This window comes from Equus quagga, chromosome 12 (assembly GCF_021613505.1).
Source record: "Equus quagga isolate Etosha38 chromosome 12, UCLA_HA_Equagga_1.0, whole genome shotgun sequence".
Classification (NCBI taxonomy): Eukaryota; Metazoa; Chordata; class Mammalia; order Perissodactyla; family Equidae; genus Equus; species Equus quagga.
The window spans coordinates 101195124-101213790 of record NC_060278.1 but is presented as its reverse complement, the minus strand read 5'-3'; the positions used below and the strand labels follow the sequence as shown (position 1 = coordinate 101213790).

Here is an 18667-nt window from a genome sequence, read left to right as displayed (position 1 = left end):
CCTCTCTGCAGGATGTGAAAATGCATCTCTGAGAGCAGGCCGACCTCAGACCCACCCACTCCACAATGCAGAAATAGCTTCAAGGTGAAAGTGCTCTGGTGAGGGGGTTGGCTCCTGTCCGGTCCATTCAGTCTGTTAACCGGATGTCCTGTGTGGTGGGCTAGTACCTAGTAACAACAGTAATAGAACAGCCGCGAACACTGTTAGCTTGGCGTGGTGCCAGCTGTCTCCACTGCACATCTTTCTGGAGACACATTATTAGTCCCATTTTACAGAGGGGGAAACTGAGGCTCAAGAAGCTGAACGATTGGCTCACATTCCTTCCATGACTGTGAAGTGCTTACCATGTGCCACCCACTGTCTGAAGCCCCAGCCCTGTCTTGACTCACTGATTCCCTCTGAAATGAACATTCCCTCTAAAACTGTTGGCATCATTATTGCCCACATTTATAGGGGAGGTGCAGAGCGGGCCAGAGTTCCCCTCCAGTCCTCGGAGGACGCGGCGGGCTGGGATCCCGATCTGAGCAGTCTGGCTCCCTGCGCCTCTGCCGCCGGCTGTGAGCCGCTCACCCGATCCCCAGCTCCTGCACCCAGCGGTCCGTGGCCCCCACCCTCAGACACATGCAACCTCCCCCGACACAGAGAGGCTGCGTGTGAGCTGGGCGGAGGGTGGGGAAGGAGAGGGGCTGTTGGGGGAGGAGCCCAGGCTGCGCTGGAGGCTGGATGCGGACAGAGACAGGATTCAGGTGCAGAGCAGAGAGCAGGGCCTTCCCGGCACGAAGCCGGACCATCTGAGGGTGTGGCGGGGACGTGGGGCCATAGGAGCCACGGCTGCTCCTTGTTCAAACCCTGGGACCCCCACAGACCAGCTGTAGGACCTTGGGCTGGTCACTTCCCCTGGGCTGCTTCGTTGGCAGATGCTGGAGGGGAATGTGCTCTGGCTGAATGGTGCTTAGGGGGCTGTCTTAGCTCAGGCTTCCATGTCAGACTTCCATGGATGGGGGGGGGCTTAAACCACAGAAATCAGTGTCCTCACTGCTCCGGGGGCCGGAAGTGCAAGATGAGGGGGCCAGCGTGGTCGGCTTCTGGTGAGGGCCTGCCGCAGAGGGACGCCTCTTGCCATGTGGCAGAGCGAGCGAGCAAACCAGCTCCAGGGTCTCTTCTCTATGGGCACTGACCCAGCATGAGGACCCCACCTCGTGGCTCATCTAACCCCAATTGCCTCCTGAAGGCCCCTTCTCCAAATACCATCCAGCCGAAGGTTAGGGCCTCAAACAGAGCAGTTTTGGGGACATCGTTCCGTCCACAGCAGGGGCTGTGCAGGTGGAAATTCTGATCAAGGGGCCAAGAGTGGGGTTAGGGCTCTGTCTGCACATCCTGGGAGAGTTAACGTCCTTTAGGGATACCCAGGGTCGTGTCACACACGCATGCACACTCACAGCCTTTGAGTTGAGAGCGCAGCGCCATGGCAGGGCCTGAGTCACTTGGAGGAATTTAGGGCTGGGTCTGATCCCTGCTCGGACCCGGTGGAATTTCTTTCCAGGCAGCTAGTGGTTTCTCTTGCCTGTGAGCCTGGAAGCGGGGCTGGGTGGCCTGGGGGGTCCTGGCTTATTTTGCTGTCACTCACCCCACAAGCCCTTGGCTGAGCCTGGAAGGTGGAGGGTGGAAGGTGAAGGTGGAGGGTGGCTAGCCGGCACTTGCCTCCCCCTCCTCAGGCTGGTGTTGGGGGGGGTGGCTTGCCCAGGGCTGGGCCCCGTGGCCAGGGCTTGCCAAGTGCACGTGGGGACAGGCCTACACTTCTGGGGAGTCAGTCTGCAGGCCAGTCAGTTCTCACGACGAACGGGGCTCAGGGACTCAGGAGGGAGGCGGACGTGTTGAAACCTTCTTGGGGAGGGGAATTTCAAGACAGAGGGGACGGTGTCGTGGGAGGGGTCGTGAAGGGCCAGGGGGCCTCCTTACAGGACGTGGGCTTTGGAAATGTGTGTGGGGGGTGTGGTTGTCTTTTTTGGGGGGCGGGGGTTGTGCTGTGAGCTGGTCGTGACATCTTGTGGGAAGGCATCGAATGACCCAGAAAGTGAATCTATGGGAAGGTGAGGTGGAGGCCGGGCTGGACGATTCAGTGACCACCCAGTGAATCCTCTCTGGGAGCAGGGCCTTGCTGGTTGTTGAAGGAAATGTCTCGTGAGGTGGGCAGGGGGGTCGGGAGCTCCTCCGAGAGGCCACGAGGAAGTTCTGTGTGGTTCTGTGACTTGAGGAGGTGGCTGAGGAGGGGAACGCTTCCTGCTGCTCCAGGCTTCCACCTGCTGCTGCCCCGGAGGGTCTGACCCCTGCCCCCAGCCTCCGTGCCATCTCTCACAGATAAACAAGGATAAATAAACTCAATGCTGTAACGTAAATGTTTGGTTTGTTCCTCCAACCCCCAAAGAGAAAGATGGCTTCCCAAACAGTGAGGTATTTATTTTATCATCTCATTTGCGGTCACGGGCTGACTTGTGGGTTTGGATCACTGTTTCTTTCCCGAATGTCAACTCGGGGGAGTAACAAGTGCTTTTTCTTTTTCTTTTGCTTCTGTTTTGTTTAAAAAAGAAAAAGCAACTTATTTTGCCGTGCTGGCTTTGTGGCTGATGCCTCTTTGCATCAGAGGTTTGGGGTCGAGGCCGCGATGAAACGGCGGAAGGACCAGGAAACAAGCCGCGGTTTGCTCAGAGCACACTCCTGCCTGTGGTCGCTACCGGAGGAGCTGTGGTTGCTTGACAGGAGAGGTGCAGCTCAGCTGCCTGGAGTCAGAAGAAGTGCTGCCGAACGGGAGGGGAGGACAAGGAAGAGGGGTCAGCTCGGCTGAGGGGACAGTAGGCTAGTGCTGCCTTGTAGGACAGCTTAGCTTGGAGAACGTGGACCAAGTGGAGAATAGAGAAGGGAGCGTGCTCTGCAGTGGCTGGAGGGACAGCAGTACTTTCACCGTAGACCCATCACACGGAACATACCTTAGACCATGCTAATTCCCGTCAGCTCCATGACACAGATGCACACAGGCCTTCCCGTCCAGCTCCATCTCTTTTGAAGACGCTTGCCTGTGCCCTCAGAAGGCTGGAAGCTGGTTCTATTAATTTGTCAAGGTGACAGATTCTTGGGTCTGTGTTTTTTTCTGTATTTTATCTGTTGACACCTGTGCTTTCACGTCAATGATCAATGTCAATTAATCAGTGAACCACTTCCACTCCATAACCTAAATTATCATCTAATCCACAGACTAGTGGGGCGATCCATGGATTTATGCCTAGGGTTGTAAAAACGCAACATCGCTGTGTATGTCTTCAGCTCTAGCCTCCTAAAAGACAACAAATGGGGCAGTGATTCTAGGACCCTGTCTTAGGGAGGGTTGTAGGTGTTACCTGGGTAGCGTACGGTAACTCTTGATGTCCACCTCCATGTCACTAACAACTGACCAGAACAGTCACACGGATCAGTGGAACTCACTTCCTGTTTAAATGCGGAGGGAAATAGAATTGTGGTCTTGGTTACAGGAGAGGACTGTCTTGGACTCGTCTTGGACTCCTTCCTCATCTTTTTCTCTCGCTCTTCCATCTTTCTTCTTTAAGGGACCATGTTGCAGAGTTAATAAACACCTGCCAACAAGCCAGCTGTATCATCTCATTTGATTCTCACAGAAACCATGCCAAGGAGATGTTCTTATCTCCATTTTGTGTGGAAACTGAGGCTCAGTGAGAGGCTGTGAGGCTTACACAGATGTACTGACAGAGCTTTTGTTCCAAGCGTTTCTGATGCGAATCTGCATTTTAACCCAGTTCCAGAGCAGCCTGAAGATCTTCCGAATGTGGGAGGCCCTGGCCTGGGGCCACATCTTGGCTCTGCCCAGTGCCAGGGGGCTGCTGCTGCACAAGTCACTCCATCTTTCTCTGCCTCAGTAGGTTGACCTGAGAAATGGACATCACGCCACCAACCCCCCGAGACAGCTGTGAGGATTAAACAGGACATGTAAACAGTCGCCTGCGGAGGAGGATGGTTGGTGGGGGCTGGGTCTCGAGTTGCATTTGGGGTCTTAGTTGAATTAAAACAGGCCTTTCCTCTGCCTCTTTTGCCTCTCTCTTCAACCAAGAAACAGACAATGAAGGAGCGAAACTTCATGACTAAACAGGAAGCTGCACCTACAAGGCCGCAGACAAACCCATCAGCTTGGCGCTTCATGAATTCTCTGAACTCTTGACGAGGGGCGGGGCGTGGAGGCAGAGCCGGGCTTGGCCACTTGAGTTCCGGCCTTTTGGGTCCACTGAGACCCATTGTCCAAGGCCCCGTGTCCTGGCCAGCTGGTCCCTGGGGTTCCACCTCACTTTGGATCGCTGCTCCAAGGATGTGACCTTGGGGCTGTGCGTGCCTCCTGATACCTACTAAAGGCTCCTTGAGTGAGTAGATGTGGATAAAGTGAAAACATCTTGGCCATCACAGCACCTTGGAGCTGTCTTTTCTAGGAGTAACCACTGAGCCAAATGGCCTACCTTAATTTCCGACAGGACCACCTGCTGTTTGGGGGGGCCACCCGGGGCCCCAGCACAGAGGCAGGGAGCTGGAGGGGGCCCGGGCAGCGATGTAGACAGGAGGTGGTAGAGGCTGTTAGTTTCCGGATATATTTTGACGGTAGATCCAGGAGCATTTGCATATGGAGGGGATGTGGGCTGTGACCAAGATTGACCTGGACAACCGGAAGAAGGGAGTGTGTTTCCTATGACGGGAACTGCAGGCACAGGGCTGGGTGGCGGCAGTGAGGACCAGGACATTGGTTCTGGCCATTTAAGTTTGAGACGCCCAGTGGGCAGTTAGATAGCTAAGTCCGAATTTCAGGAGGTGGGCTGGATGGAAGACATTCATTTGGGCCGTTGTCGGGGTACAGGCGCTATTTTAAGGCCCCGAGTGAGTGATCTGACAGTGCCTTCTGCTCGTGGGTTTGCAACAAGTCAATGCATAGAAGAGACAGGCCAGGCCTTAGAGCCGCGGGCACCTGGAATTTTGGGGAGTGGACCTTTTTGCTTCAGGAGATGGCCTGAAACACGGGTCCGGACTGTGTTTACAGCCGCTCCTGAGGCCGAGAGGGGAGGTGCTTATTTCGTCCTAGGCTGCAGCAGCCTGTGACAGACCCCACCCAAGCCCAACCAAAACAGCCCTGCTGGAGCCCAGCCTTTGGGAGTTCAGGCCTGTAAGTGCGGAAGCGCTGGAAAGATCTCATTAATGCGCATTCTCTGCTTTGGAGCTGAGGTTTCAGAGAGCTCACATCTTTTCCTGAAAGAGCATCCTGGTTTACTTACCGAGGCTAATAAAGCTACGTGGAGTGAAAACTGGGTCACTGCCTGCTGGAAATTGAGCCCAGAAGAGGTTTCTATGTCGGGCTCTCAAAACAGACTCCAGCCTTGTGATTTGCCCATTCAAAGGAGATGGAGAGAAGAAGTGTCTGGAACGCTGTGGGGCTGACACAGCCATAGAGGGGAGTTCACTGTTACTTAAAGTCGAAGAGAAGGTGTGGTATCACAGAATGGCTTGTAGAGAGACCGCTCATGTCTCCTTCTTAAACGCCTTCCCTGCTCTGATTGGTCAGGGGTTGTAAAAAATAGTAAGATTTTTCGTTCTTGACCAAAAAACCAAGGAGACATGTGCAGTCTTGATCTGCGTGCCCGCTGAGGCTGCGCGTCTAGTAGGAAGGAAGGAGGCGGTCAAGTTGAGCGTTTGTAAAAGCCTGAGCGAGGATCCCATTTGAGTGGATCCTGACTGTCTTTGGCTGCAGCGGAAGCCAGCGTTTTTATTTTCTCTTTTTGCGTGGCCATGATTTGAAAGTCCATGACATACCAGCAGTGGGGCAAGCTTGTTTTGTCCAGCTTAGAAAAACCAGAAATCCCACTAGAATTTCGCCGATGGGCTTTCACCTCAGGTCCCCACCTCTTTGCACAGAGCCCCTCATCTCAGTGATGATTACTCTGGTTTTGGGTTAATTCTGGCGCAAATGTTATGATGATACAGAATTTGGGCTTAAACTACAGCCAGAGGGTTAAGATCTGCCCTGGGTTCCGAGTGGCCCGGGGTTAAGAGAGATTTCATTAAAGGGATGGTGTTAGCATGAGTTGGAAGCATAATAGAGGTCGAAGGTGATTTTTCTTCTCAAAAATGGTTTTGCAAATCTTTTTCAGAGCTGATAGACACACACCTTAGCTGGATACAAAACATATTATGAAACAGAATGACTGTGATCTTTGATCCGAGAAATCAGAGTGAAAGGTAATTGAGATCTTCTGCCTCTCCTGTTGTTTTCCAGCTGTGTGTTTCCTTAACTTGACATTTTTTTTTCGTATAAGAAAACTTTACAACCTGGAGGCCCTCTTTCCTCGTTTTCTAACCATCCTCACAGACACCGTTTCCTGCTCTTAAGGGCTGGGCCCCACCACTTCTGAAGTGGACACCCTTGGGGGACCCTCCCGAGAGTCTCTGAGTCTGTGAGGCCAGAGCTCAAGGTGGGGGCGGGGAGAAGGGGGGTGAGGCTCTGGGAATTTGCATGCCCTCCCAGGGCCCCATCCGTGCGTCTCAGGAAGAACGCAGCAATGCCACGTCCACCCCATTTAAGTTCTGCTCCTGCGCTGTACCAGCTCCTTCTTGGTTTTGCAGACTTTGATTGGCGTATCCCGCTAAGGCAGGTTCTCTGTCAATGGTGGGGGGTTCCGCCTTGGGGAATGAGAGAGAGCAGGCAGATCAGAAAACCCGAGGAGCGCCCTGTGCTTGGGTGATTTCTGGTTTTGATCTCCTTGCCTCGAAGCTCCAGCTCTTCCCAGGGGCTCTCCTGTGCACTTGGGAAAGCCTGAACCTGCTGCCTGGTTTCTGGCTGTGAAACCAGCCGCTGGAACTGGGGTGGAGCCGCGGTTTTTCCGCTGAGCTCAGCGGAGCCCCTCCCCTGACTTCAGACAGCCGATCCACCTTAACTGACTTGGATTCTGGGCCAGCGCAGGTGTCGGGGGCTCTGGGTATAGACTCCACGTGGGACAGTGTGCATGTCACTTGACCTTCCTGTGCCTCAGCTGTTATTTAATCCTCGGCACGCTCTGATTGGACTAAGTGCCCACCAGCCAGCCTCGGGACTGCTGGGTTGCCTGCCTCCTGCCGTCTGCCCAGCTCGCTGGGCTGTGGCTTTTGAATGGTCCTTAGTGAAAGCGGGCTCATTACATCACACTGATGGCGCACTCTGAAAACCCAGTGAAAATAACCAGCAGAAGCCACGCGCATTAGCACACACAGCAGAGCTGACATCCCAGAAGCGTGTTTCCAGTGGGCGGGGCCTGCCAACACCTCCCGGCATCAGCGGGAGCCTTCTAGGGGAGGGTTTCTCTAGCACATTCTCCAACAGGGACTCTCAACACTGTCAGCAATCAAAGGCAACAGTAATACCAGCGAACATTTGCTGGACGCCCACCAGGTGCGAGACTCCCTCCCGAGGGCTTCACTTCCCAGGAATCAAGACAACAAAAATGCGACTGAAATCTCAGTGCCCAGAGTCTAAGCCGCTCAGAGAAGTGGTCAAAGGGCCTTTTTCAGTTGCTTCCTTCCTCCCTGATGTAAGAACTTGGCGGTGCTCCTGACCTCGCGGGGCCTGGGAACTTGGGCGAGCTGGCTCAGGCCCTCAGGGCGCCCATCAGGGGCTCTTCAGCCCACCCACGGCTTTGGGCTACAGGCCTGTCGGAGGGATTTTTGTCCTTTTCACTGAGCTTTTGAAGTCTGGCCCCTCTGGAAAGCTCCTCTCCAGGGTTCTCAGGCACCCCCCGCCCCCAGGCATGCGGGACGGCTGGGAGAGGATGAGAGGCTGGGAAGATCCTTAGCTGGGGACAAGCAGAGCCCTGATACCAAAGTCATAGGGGACCGTCCCGGGCCTGTGCCCACCTTCCCTTCCCAGCCCCTTCCACTCCTCATGGGGAAAACAGGCCTCTTGCTCTGAGATCAGCTTCGGCCTGGAGTCCACTCCTGGCCGTCAGAGCAGCTGGGCTGGAAGTGCCCCCAGAGCAGCTCGTGTGCTCTCCGCTTCAGCCGTCCTGGGGTCCAGCCGTCACCTCCTGCCCTACACGTGGGTCTCGGCAGTGGATTGAGCGAGGTGCGCACGCAGGAGGGTGGCGGGTGGGCCCTACGCCCCCTGTGGTCTCAGGCTCTGAGCTGGCCTAGAGCGCACAGCCTCCCCGAATCCGGTCCAAGCCTGAGGAGTGGCCTCTGAGGCTGGCCCCAGGCCCTCAGGCCCCAGTGGGCACGCACATGGTCTAACCGAATTCTAGAAAACATGCTTGAGGTTTGGGAGAGAAGCGGGGAGGGGGCCCATCCTCTCCTTCCTGTTGCTTCTTTCTCATCTCAGAGGATTAAGCTCCCAAGTCAGCCTTTAAGGGGAAAAGCCCTACAGTCAAAATCATCCTTGAAAGTCTCTTAAATTGAACCTAAAGTTTGTCCGTGTGCTTTGCTGTGTGTAACCCTGAGCAGCCATCCTCCTGCAAGCTGAAGCTGGAGAACCTCTCAGCTGGGCTGGAAGGGAGGTGGCCTGCAGGTGTCTGAGCCTTCGAGTGAACCAGAAAATTCCCGGGGCAGAGTGGGATGCTAACAGCCATCAATTCAGTTTTTAGAAATTTAACACTAAGTCAACCCAGAATGGTTTGGTGAACAATGCTAGTAAGAGGTGTTGGCTTCCCCAGATGGCCACCCCCAAAAAGTAGCTGAAGAAAATACTCTGCTTTCCTTTCCGTTTTTGCCATTGATCAGCAAACGACATCACTCAGGCCAACTCTGGCCCCTGGCCTGTTTTGGTTAATAAAGTTTTATTGGTATACAACCATGCCCATTTGCTCATATGTTGTTTATGGCTGCTTTCTTGCTAAAAAACACAGAGCTGAGGAGTTGAGTAATAGGCCATATAGCCCACAAAACTGAAAATATTTTTATCTGGTCCCGTACAGAAGAGGTTTGTTGAATCTGAAAAGAAGATTCTCTTCTTTTTATGACTGCAGCCATTTTTATTAGAAGAATTATATTTTTTCTTATTTGTAACACCTCTTTGTATATGAATGATCCTTTGTCATATATTCTGGAAATATTATATCACAGATTTCTTTTTTAAAGTTTTAAAGAGAAACAACTTGAAATCTGTCCATCTTTTCCTTTCTGGTTTCAGCCTTAGTTGTCAGGCTTAGAAATCACCCTGAGGTTGTAAACAAGTTCATCAGTGTTTTCATCACAGTGCCTCCCTCTAAGGGTAATAAAAGGTCAGAGGTGCGTGTGGCAGACCCAACACCACTGGCCCCAATTCTGTTGTGAGAAAGTGATGCTCAGTGACCACCTTAACCACCAGGCACCCGGCTGCCTCTGCTGTTGACGTAGCAGAGGCTGCCCTTGCCTTCTCCTGGCTCACACTGAGAGACGCCGAGGATCGCAGGGCCCCGGAACTTCACAGCACAGTCTCTCTACCACTTGTGCAGCCACACAGTGTCAATGGCTACACGGGTTAGTGAAATGGCCCCGGGCTCAAATCCTGACCCCTTCCCTTCACCTGCTGTGGAAAGTGACTGCCTGTCTTCATCTCCCATCTGTAACACGAGGTTTGGTGTGAGAAGTAACTTTGTGCTGAGTCCAGTGTCTGGCGCTTAGTTAGCGCTCAATAAATATGAATGGCGTATATTCCTGTGTGGAGAAAGGTGACCAACAACCCATTTGTCAGTTGGATGAAAGAGGAAAATCAGCTTCCCTAAACCAAGAGGTCGAGGCTGGTGGGGTGGGGTCCTTGTGGTGGACTGAGATGCATGCGTTGGGCACCTGCTGTGTGCATGGTACGGTAGGGCTATGGGTGACTCAAACAATCTGGCGCAGGAGGGGCAAGCAAAGCATTCTGCGAACTCACTACTTGCTTCTGGAGGGAGTGGAGGCCCCATGGTAGGAATGACATGGCGTCCAGAGAAGGTGGTGTTCGGGGAGGGGCTATTTTGAGAACTGCACGTGGCCCAATTTGGGAAGAGGTGGGAGGAAAGATGCAGAAGCTGGCATAGGATAGATGCTCAGAAGATCTGTGGAATGAATAAAATGTTGGTGGTAATAATACAGAACGGTCGTTCAGTACTCAGACCTCGGAGCAGACCCGGGGGCAGACCCCAGTGCTGGCAGTCACCTGAAGCTCCTGAACTCCTTTCCGAGCTTCTGTTTTCCCATCCATTCATACGTGTTAGTGAGTACTTCCCACGTACGACAGCGCTGTTTAAGCGCTGAGGATACAGCGGGGAGACAAGAGCACAGATGGAGCACCAGCCATTGAATTGCCCGGAGCTGGTAAGGGGAGGAGATTGCCAGAGCAGCACAGCTGTGTTGGGAAGGGGAACTGCAGGTTGCAGCCAAGGCAGGCTTCCCAGAGGAGGAGACTGTGTATGAGCAGAGCCTTGAATGAAGTGAGGGAGGAAGGAGAGCAGCCAGGGCAGAGGCTGTGAGGCGCGAGCTGGGCATGGCCGAGCGCAGAACGGAAGCCGTTGTGGTTGGCGTGCAGTGAGAGAGGGGGAGGGTGGCAAGAGGCGAGGTCACCGCAGGGGCAGGACCAGATCGCCAGGGCTCTACGGAGGCAGGTCAAGGATGGGCCCAGAGCGGAGTGTTTGGATAAGGGGGGGTCTTAGGCATGCAGAGGGGCAGAGCGAGCTGGAGAGACTGAAAATGTGAGAATGAGGTGGCGACAGGGCTGAGTGGGCAGACCCTCCTCCTAAAGGACAAAAGATGGGGAAGGACCAAGGGAGAGGTTGCATGGTGGACGTCATGGAAGTGATCGGCCCGTTTTCAGGCTGCGGTGGCTGCACTGGAGTTGCTACCACCCAGCTGGCGTTTCTGAACTGGAACTTTCTCCTCCTTCACAACCAGGGGAGCAAGCTGTGAGGTTTCAGAAAGAGAAGCTTCCTCTACCCAGAGAGGTTTCAGTGGGGACCGAGTGGGCCTCCCTGCACAGCCGCCTGCCCGCCCCGGCCTCGTGAGGTCTGAGTGCTTAGCACTCGCTGCGTTTTCCAGATGCCGCTATTTGCTTCTGCCCGAAAGCAGCTTTCGGGAACCAGGACTGTTTTCATGCACAGGGAGGCGAAAGCAGGCTCTGTGGGCTTGACAGGTCGCCCGGCGTCCGTGTCCCCACCCCGCCCCCGCCGCAGCACCGAGCAAGCGCAGAGAAGGGAAACGACCCTTCCGTGAGGGCTGCACTGCCAGCATCTCTGCCCACCGGCTATTTTTAGAAGCCGAGGCTGTGGAAAGTTTCCACTGAGGATCGACTCCTCTCGTTTCCCAGGTCGAGAAAACAGGAAGCCTTTCCGAATCCGGGCTTTGAAAAGCTCCGCGTGAAGCTGCGCTGACCGCCCCCACTGCACCCCCTCTGCTTTCACTGGGCCCCCCCCCTCACACAGGGCCTGGCAGGGGGCGCAGGGGGTCAGTCGGTGGCAGAGAGGGGCTGGGGGCTGCCATTCTTCCTTGCTTCCTGGTTTAGGGCCCCTGGGAGTCAGCTGGTGCCTGGTACACAGTAAGTGCCCAGTTAATGCTGGTTAGCTGAATATAGGAACTCATCCTGAGTTCTTATTTACGGATCCATTCCCACTCTTCAGAAGTGTTTTTTATTCTAACATAGGTTCTCATACATTCACATACATGTATCATATTCTAATACATATTTCTCCATGAGCCCACACCCGCTATACGCTGGGCACTGTGACAACTTGTCACTTGTATCATCTCATCCTAGCTCCTCAGCAACCCTAGAAGGAGGGTGATAGTTTTATACACAATTTACAGACGGGGAAACTGAGGCACAGAGCAGTTATATCACTAAGGCAGCGTTCAAGCGAGGAAACGGCAGAGGTGGGATCCTAACCCTGGCCATCTGGCTCCAGAACCCGAGCTCTGGCCTAGCACACGCCTTCAGCCTGCAACTGAGGAACAGAGTGCTGTCTTACTGGCTTCTGACACAAAACACAGCCCTGAGTTCAGAGCGTGGGGGTGTCACTGACCATTGCAGCTGACGCCGGTGAACACCATTCACCAGGTGCATGCTGGGAGCCTGTGTGGACATCGACGCCTGACAGCCTCACAACAGCCCTAGAGGCCACACACTATTGGGATTCCCTCTTCACAGACGAGGAAACTGAGGCACAGAGGGGCCAAGTCATACCGCCAGTGTCGGGAGGGAGCCGAGTGGCACCTGGCTTATCCAGCTCGGGCGCAGCTGTGCTCTCTCTCTGCTATTCTGGGGGTGGCCGGGGTTTTCCAGGAAAAAGCACCCCAGACCCAGGAGGGCCCCGCTGGAACGGGGAGAGACTTGGGGCAGAGCTCAGCAGCTAACCCTCACCGCGGAGGGTCCGTCTCTAACCTTAGGGTGAGGCTGAGAGGAGAAAACCACGGATGAGGAGGCTGTGGGAAGAATTCAGCCTCAGAACCAGGACAGGGAGATTAGTCCACTGTTGCTGGGGCCCCAGGGCCTCTGCCCCTCTCCTCCTGCACCTCGGGGGCCAGTGAACACAGTCCACCTGCAAAACCAAAGGTGTCCACACCCCCCCCCCCCCCCCCCCCCCCCCCCCCCCGCCTCGGGCTGGGCTGCCAGTGATGGCGACTTCTTCCCAAGACTGTTGGAAGGAAGCCTTTTGCAAGAGCCCCTATTCTAAGGTCTTACTGCCTTGATGGCAGGAATCAGTGCCCTAGAGAGGTAGCCCGAATGGGAGAGGCTAGCTCGCTTCTTGACGCCAGTGGCTGGGATTGCCATCTTGGTTCCCTGCTAGGAAGTCCACTGGGGTCAGGGGTCTTTTTGGGGTCGAGGGTGACCGAATTTCCCAAAGCCCCACTGAGGACACTTTCTCCTTTGGAAGACTCACAACGTGATCCCTCACCAGTGGGGGGGGGTGGGGGGAGGGTTCCTGGCTGTGCTGAGAGGCTGTGTTTGCATGGATGGCTAGTCTGTGCCTGCGGCAGCCCCCCGCACTCTCTTTTAAAGGCCCCTCTTTAGAGAGCTCTACATCTGTGGGTCAAGAAAGTGTGTGTTGGTCCTGTAGTCGGTATTTCTGGATGTCATCATGATGGAAGGAGTTAAGTCTACAGTAGAGAGCGTGCAGCGCGTTAAAAAAAAGATAGGATGTTACTTAAAACATGCCCCAGGGCCCAACTCCATTTCTGCCGCAATTTTTTAAAGTTACCATTTGGGCGATTTTCACTAACAAATCCATAGCAGAAGATTTTATCGTCCAGGAAACAAAAAATAGTCACAACATAGGAAGGCACTTCTGGTGTTAAAAATTGTCAAATGTGTTATCTTAGGGAATGAAAACGTGTTTTAAGAAGTAGCTCGATTGTTTTGGGTTCTAGAAAGCTAACCTGATCCGTGTTTGTGGTGCCCCCTCACTGCCCCCGACTCTCTCTTCTTTCTCTTTTCTTTTGTAGTTAATGAAATTATCAGGAAGGAGTTTTCAGGACCTCCCGCCAGAAATCAGACGTAGAAGAAGCCATTAGCAAGACACCTTCTGTAGCTGACCCCTCGGAGCCTTCCACTGCCCCCACCTCTGTTCCCTTTACTGTACGTCTCCTGGCCTGGATCCCACACGCGGGACATGTTCTGGCAGGAAGCTGACTCTCGATTCAGGAGCTCGCCACCTCCCTCTGTAAACACCAGAGAGAACACTCTGCCTTTTGATTTTTGATTTAAATCCCAAAGAGCATCTCGGTTGACCTTAAGGGTGTCCCATCCACACCTTAAGTGCCTGCTGATCAAACACACATTCTGAACAAGACAGCATGCTGGACCACGCCGAGATGGAGTGACCGGAGCCCCGGGGGCCCGGGCTGGGGTGGGGCAGAAGAGGTGGGCACTGTGATTAAACGGCAGCCGTGCATTCCTTTTTCCAGGTCCCAGATACAGCCCCTGGACCTTTTGAAGGACAGGCATTCTCAAAGAGAGCACCCACCCACCCAAAGAACTGGGCCCAAGAGTCTGGCTCCCAGGCTGAAGAAACGCAGAGAAGCCGGACCGGCATCCTTGGGCATCGCCTATACTCGGCCACAGCTAAAGCTTTATTTTTCACTTTTCTCCTTCGGAAGCAAAACTGGCCTGTACGAGATCCCCTGTTAAAACTTCTCGGCGTTAAGTTATGACATGTGTACACAATTGTTGTATTTCTCTCTGCTTCCAAAAGCTGGCCAGCTGCTCTTCCCCCGCAGCGCGCACGGACTGGAGCAGGTACCCGGGCGGCAGGGCGCGCTGGCCGCCGCAGCGCTGCAACCTAACAGCTTTGTGATGTTCCCGCTTTCTTTCTTCCTAACAGCCAGATTGCTTTTCCCATAAAGTAGTTAAGAATCTCAAGCATGTGCATTGAATTTTGAGAAGGAATGGCAGAAAGGCTAAAGCAACCAAAAAAAAAAAAATGGTGTTTTTGTTAAGTGAAACGGTGTGCGATGAGGTGGTTGGCAGGCTTCGGTGTTTCTGAGCGATTCCCTGGTGATAGAGGAAAAGGGCTGAGTTTCCTCTCTGGCCTAGGCTCAAAGTGGGACACTCAAGCTCAGGATTTGGCCCCAAAGTCATTGGTGGTTTTTCCCTGAACCCATTTAATGCTCCCCCTCGGCCGCATGACCTGTCTGCGTTCGCTGCCTCGTCCAGCACAGGAGTCGTCTGGGTAGATGCAGACGCGCTCCCGCGCATCCCTTAGTTTGAATGAGCTCTGCTCAGACCAGCTGTACGGTATTCGTGATTTCTACCCCAGTTGTTTCTCCCCACTGGGCACCCCCAGAGTCCTCCAGAGTCTTCCCCTTTGGATGCAAACAAATAAAACCTCAAAGTTCTTGGCAGGTGAGTTTTTATCACACAGACGTGTGTCTGTTGCATTTGTTGACACCCCAGGACAAGCCGGGGACTCTTTTTCAGCAGTTCAGCTGCTTCTCCAGTAATCGGCACAGAGCGTGGGTATCCCTCGCGCTCTTCCCGGGCCGACCTCAGAGTGATGTCTCAGTCACACCTGCTGGGCAGAAGGCCTGAGAAGAGCATCGTGGCCGTTAAGGGCCCACTGGGGGTTTTCTAAGTCCTGGCTTTCTCATCAAGGTGACCCAGAGTAGAACCTCCCTGAGAGCTGGGCCAGGAGCACAGGTCTTGGTGACCATGGCCTGGCGTGTTTGGTGCTCCCGAGAGAGGACAGGATGCCCCGGTGGGGCCGTTGCACCCTCCTGTATATAACCTTTTGGTCGAGACCTAGCATTTATTTCCCCCCAACAGCAGGGGACCTCTCTTCCACCCACCCCAAGCACAGAGTTTAGCAAAGTTCTTTTAAACAAACGGAATGCCAGTAAGAAGTTGAGCGCTCCTGCAAAGCTTCTGGGATGGCAAAATTCTTCCTAATAAAAAGTTTGCTGTACAAGCGGCTTTACCTAAAGGACTTTCTCTCCAGCCACGTTGGCTTCACCCGGGAAGAGCTAGTGTCTGGTGAGCGATTCGTTCTCGCTTGACCTGGCTGGGAACCATCTTTTGCACATGAGAGAATTTGGCTTTTCCTCAGTTATCTGAATGTTTTACCCAAATGCCTTCCTGCTATTGTAGCAAAGTCGCTCAGCTTCATTGTGCATGGGGTGAAAAAGGACTAACGCATTTTCATCAATCTTCTAACCAGGTTAGTGAAACGGGCCTCCTGGTAGTTCAAACCCTGTACTTATATGTGTATGTGTGTATGTGTACAATACACACACAAACGCTCTTCTTCTCAGACATCCTAGCTGGATATTATAGGAAGCACTTTCATAAACAACTATACCAAATAGCAAAGGAAAGAGAAACAGAAGCATTAGTTTTGAGACATAAACAGGCAAGAGAAAGTGTACTAGGAACCGACAGCTATCAAGAAAGTTTTGTCAGTAACAGATGCCAGGAGGAAATGTTGCCAAGAGTAACTGCTTGTGAAATATTTCCAGTATGGGAAGAGGCAATAAGATCCTCTAAGAGAACGAGAAAGTACCGATGTCTAAATGGTAAGGCTGTGTGTGTTACACGTGGTAGAAGGATCTCAGGTTGAGGTTTGCACTTGCTACATCGAGGAGATGTAAATACGTAGCACTTCCAGCAGAAATCTACCATGTCGCTGAATGTAGTGTATTTCCAAAGTTTGCAAGCCTTCCTGTATTGTACAAAAATACTGCTGCTTGATAATATATAATAGCCATCCAAATTAATTAGTATGTTATTAAATTTTATTTTCTTATCTGTATTTTTATGCTTTTTATCTGTCCTCAAGATATTGCACCCCTGTTGGAATTAGAAAATATTTATAAATGGTCAGAAATCTTTTTTTAAGTGTCTCTTTTTACATATATGTTGATGATTTTTTCCCCCTCGAGAAATGATGTATTCTTGAAAATTTGTTAATCATTCCAGGAAAAAAAAAAAAAAAAAAACCCCACCTCAGCACCTGTTAGTCACCAGTCTCCCAGGAGAACGCATCTCCGGAGAAAGGAGGGGGCTGGCTTTGTGGAAGAAGGAACCACCCGTTTCATGGGAATGTTCCTCATTTTCTTCAGCTCTGAGCCTGGATCTTGTCACTGAGGACAGTTGTGTTGTAAAGTGCTGAGAACCCCCAAATACGAGATCTAGAAGGTGATTTTGAATTTTAACACACCATCTGTGTTGTAATGTGATTCTAGAAGAGTTCCTGTTCACAGAACCCCGAGTTCAGGCTAGTGATAACAGAGCTGACTGAATCCAGGTGGCTCCCAGCTGTATGCGTTATCCAGGGGACGTCCAGAGTTTTCCAGCATAGACACAGCCCAGGATGAATTGAGTTGGTTCCTTCTAAGAACTGGGAAGCCTTTCTTGTTTACATCCAGTAGCCAAGACCTCCTTCTCAGGAAGCCAGCCTCAGCCAAGGTGGGAGCTGTCACATTTCGACAGATGAGAAGCCAATGTGTTCTAATTGTCACTCTGGACTAAAGGGAGGCTGAATTTATTTTCATGTCAAAAAACACTTTCCAAGTGCTTTCTGTGGTTCGGAATTGAAAGAACGTCAAGGGTTCAGTTCACACTTTTGTTCACGTTTACAAGAGGCGTGGGGTTGTGACATTCTTGACAAGCTGGGGGAAACGTCCCTGAACTCATTGTCTGGAGGGACAGCCTTTTAGCAGGTGCCCAACACATCTTAACCTCAGGTCTCCCAAGCTTGGGACTTGGGCATTAATCTCCTGGAGCCCAAGCAGCCAGTGCAGGTGTCTTTGTGTGCTGACTGCATGCTTAAGCAAAGAGCGTCCCGTGAAACTGATTGCAGACATCAGTTTCCCTCAGCTTTCATGAGTGCCTTGAGTTACAGCCAACACCACTGTCTTAACTCAGTTTGTTTAAAAAACAAACTTTTCTGGTGATTGGTAAGGCACAAGCAAGTCCCTCCGACAGTGAGATGGGGTGTTGGGTGCTGGAAGTAAGGCTCTGCCCTTTGCCTTGATGCGTCTGTTGGCAGATGAGAATAAACTCCACCTGCCCAGTTCAGGGTCTGGATGAATTGGTTGCTAATCATGTTTCCACTAGAGTAGGTACTTATAGCATTCTGATTGGCTGAGCAGGAGGAGGCTGTAGTTGGGAGAACCTCAGCATCCTGAGCATCTTGTCAAGAACCTCACTTACCCACGTCGCCTCTACAGCCCTCCAGGGGAGGAAATGTTGAGAATGTCCTAATTATTCTCCAACAAATAGAAAGAAGTCTCTCCAATGGGGCGGTGCTTGAGGGCTTAGGTTTTGAAAATCTTGACTGTTAAAGGAGTCTGAATACATCACATTCCTATGCAAAACATTTTTAATCTCCAGTTTAATGTAGTTTATTTTTGCTATATGTAAAGTATTTTTATACGGCTTGTATCCTGATAGTTTAGCAATAAAACCATTGAAAGCACCGGCTTCTCTGCTGTGTCTTTTCTTCTCTAGAGAGCTGCTCACACCCCGGGCACATTTACTCCTCATCTCAGCCCTGTGATGTCGGTACTCTCCATTTTACGTCTAACACTAGGGCTCAGAAGCCACCTGCCCAAGGTGACAGAGCCACAAGATCACCCTGACGTCTCCACTGCAAGCTCTCCTGTCATCTACATCTCTGTACCTCTTTAGAAGTAGCATCTGTGGAAAGGAGATTTGTAATGTCCACCTTGGGCTGGCTCACAGAGGGTCCCAAGCTTTTACAGCCAGCTGGGCTGAGCTGGGCACCTAGAAAGCAACCACATCCTCTGTGCGGACATCTTACAAAATTCCAAAGTTAAAAAAAAAAAAACAAAAAAACAGAAGTATCTTACCATCAAACCCACAAACAGAATTAGCTATTGTAAATACCAGAACTTTCCAGCTGGCTTCCTCTTTACAACAGCTTTTATCCCTTAGAGCTAGAGCACCTAAGAGATTTGGAAGTGATTGCTGTTTAAATCTTAGTGTTGTTCAAACTTCTTCCCACTCTTCGGGGCTACCCTTCACCCAAGGGAAGCGGGACCCCTGACCCTGGCCCCGTGCTCAGGGACCACTCCACCCCCCGCCACGACCCTACGCTTGGAGTGCCCTCGTGGGGATTTTCCGGGCCCCTGTCCGTCCAGTGCCTGGAACCAGCAGCACCATGTGGTTGGGGTGTCCCCAGCACATGCAGGTCCTGCA

At 52.4% G+C, this 18667-nt stretch overlaps 1 protein-coding gene across 7 annotated transcripts in view; it reads left to right on the top strand.

The window, feature by feature from the left end:
• The window catches only part of NFATC2 (nuclear factor of activated T cells 2), a 158071-nt gene extending 140154 nt beyond the window's left edge, over window positions 1-17917 (top strand). For 4 of the 7 annotated variants that reach the window (XM_046679450.1, XM_046679449.1, XM_046679445.1 and 1 more), the window contains exon 10: window positions 13456-17917. In XM_046679450.1, the coding sequence (XP_046535406.1) occupies window positions 13456-13511 (56 nt within the window). In that variant the 3' untranslated portion in view covers window positions 13512-17917. Of the gene's footprint in view, window positions 1-6191; window positions 6280-13455 lie in introns of all 7 variants that reach the window. The other 3 variants (XM_046679446.1, XM_046679447.1, XM_046679448.1) reach the window with 3 other exon arrangements.
• The last annotated feature ends 750 nt before the right edge of the window (window positions 17918-18667 follow it).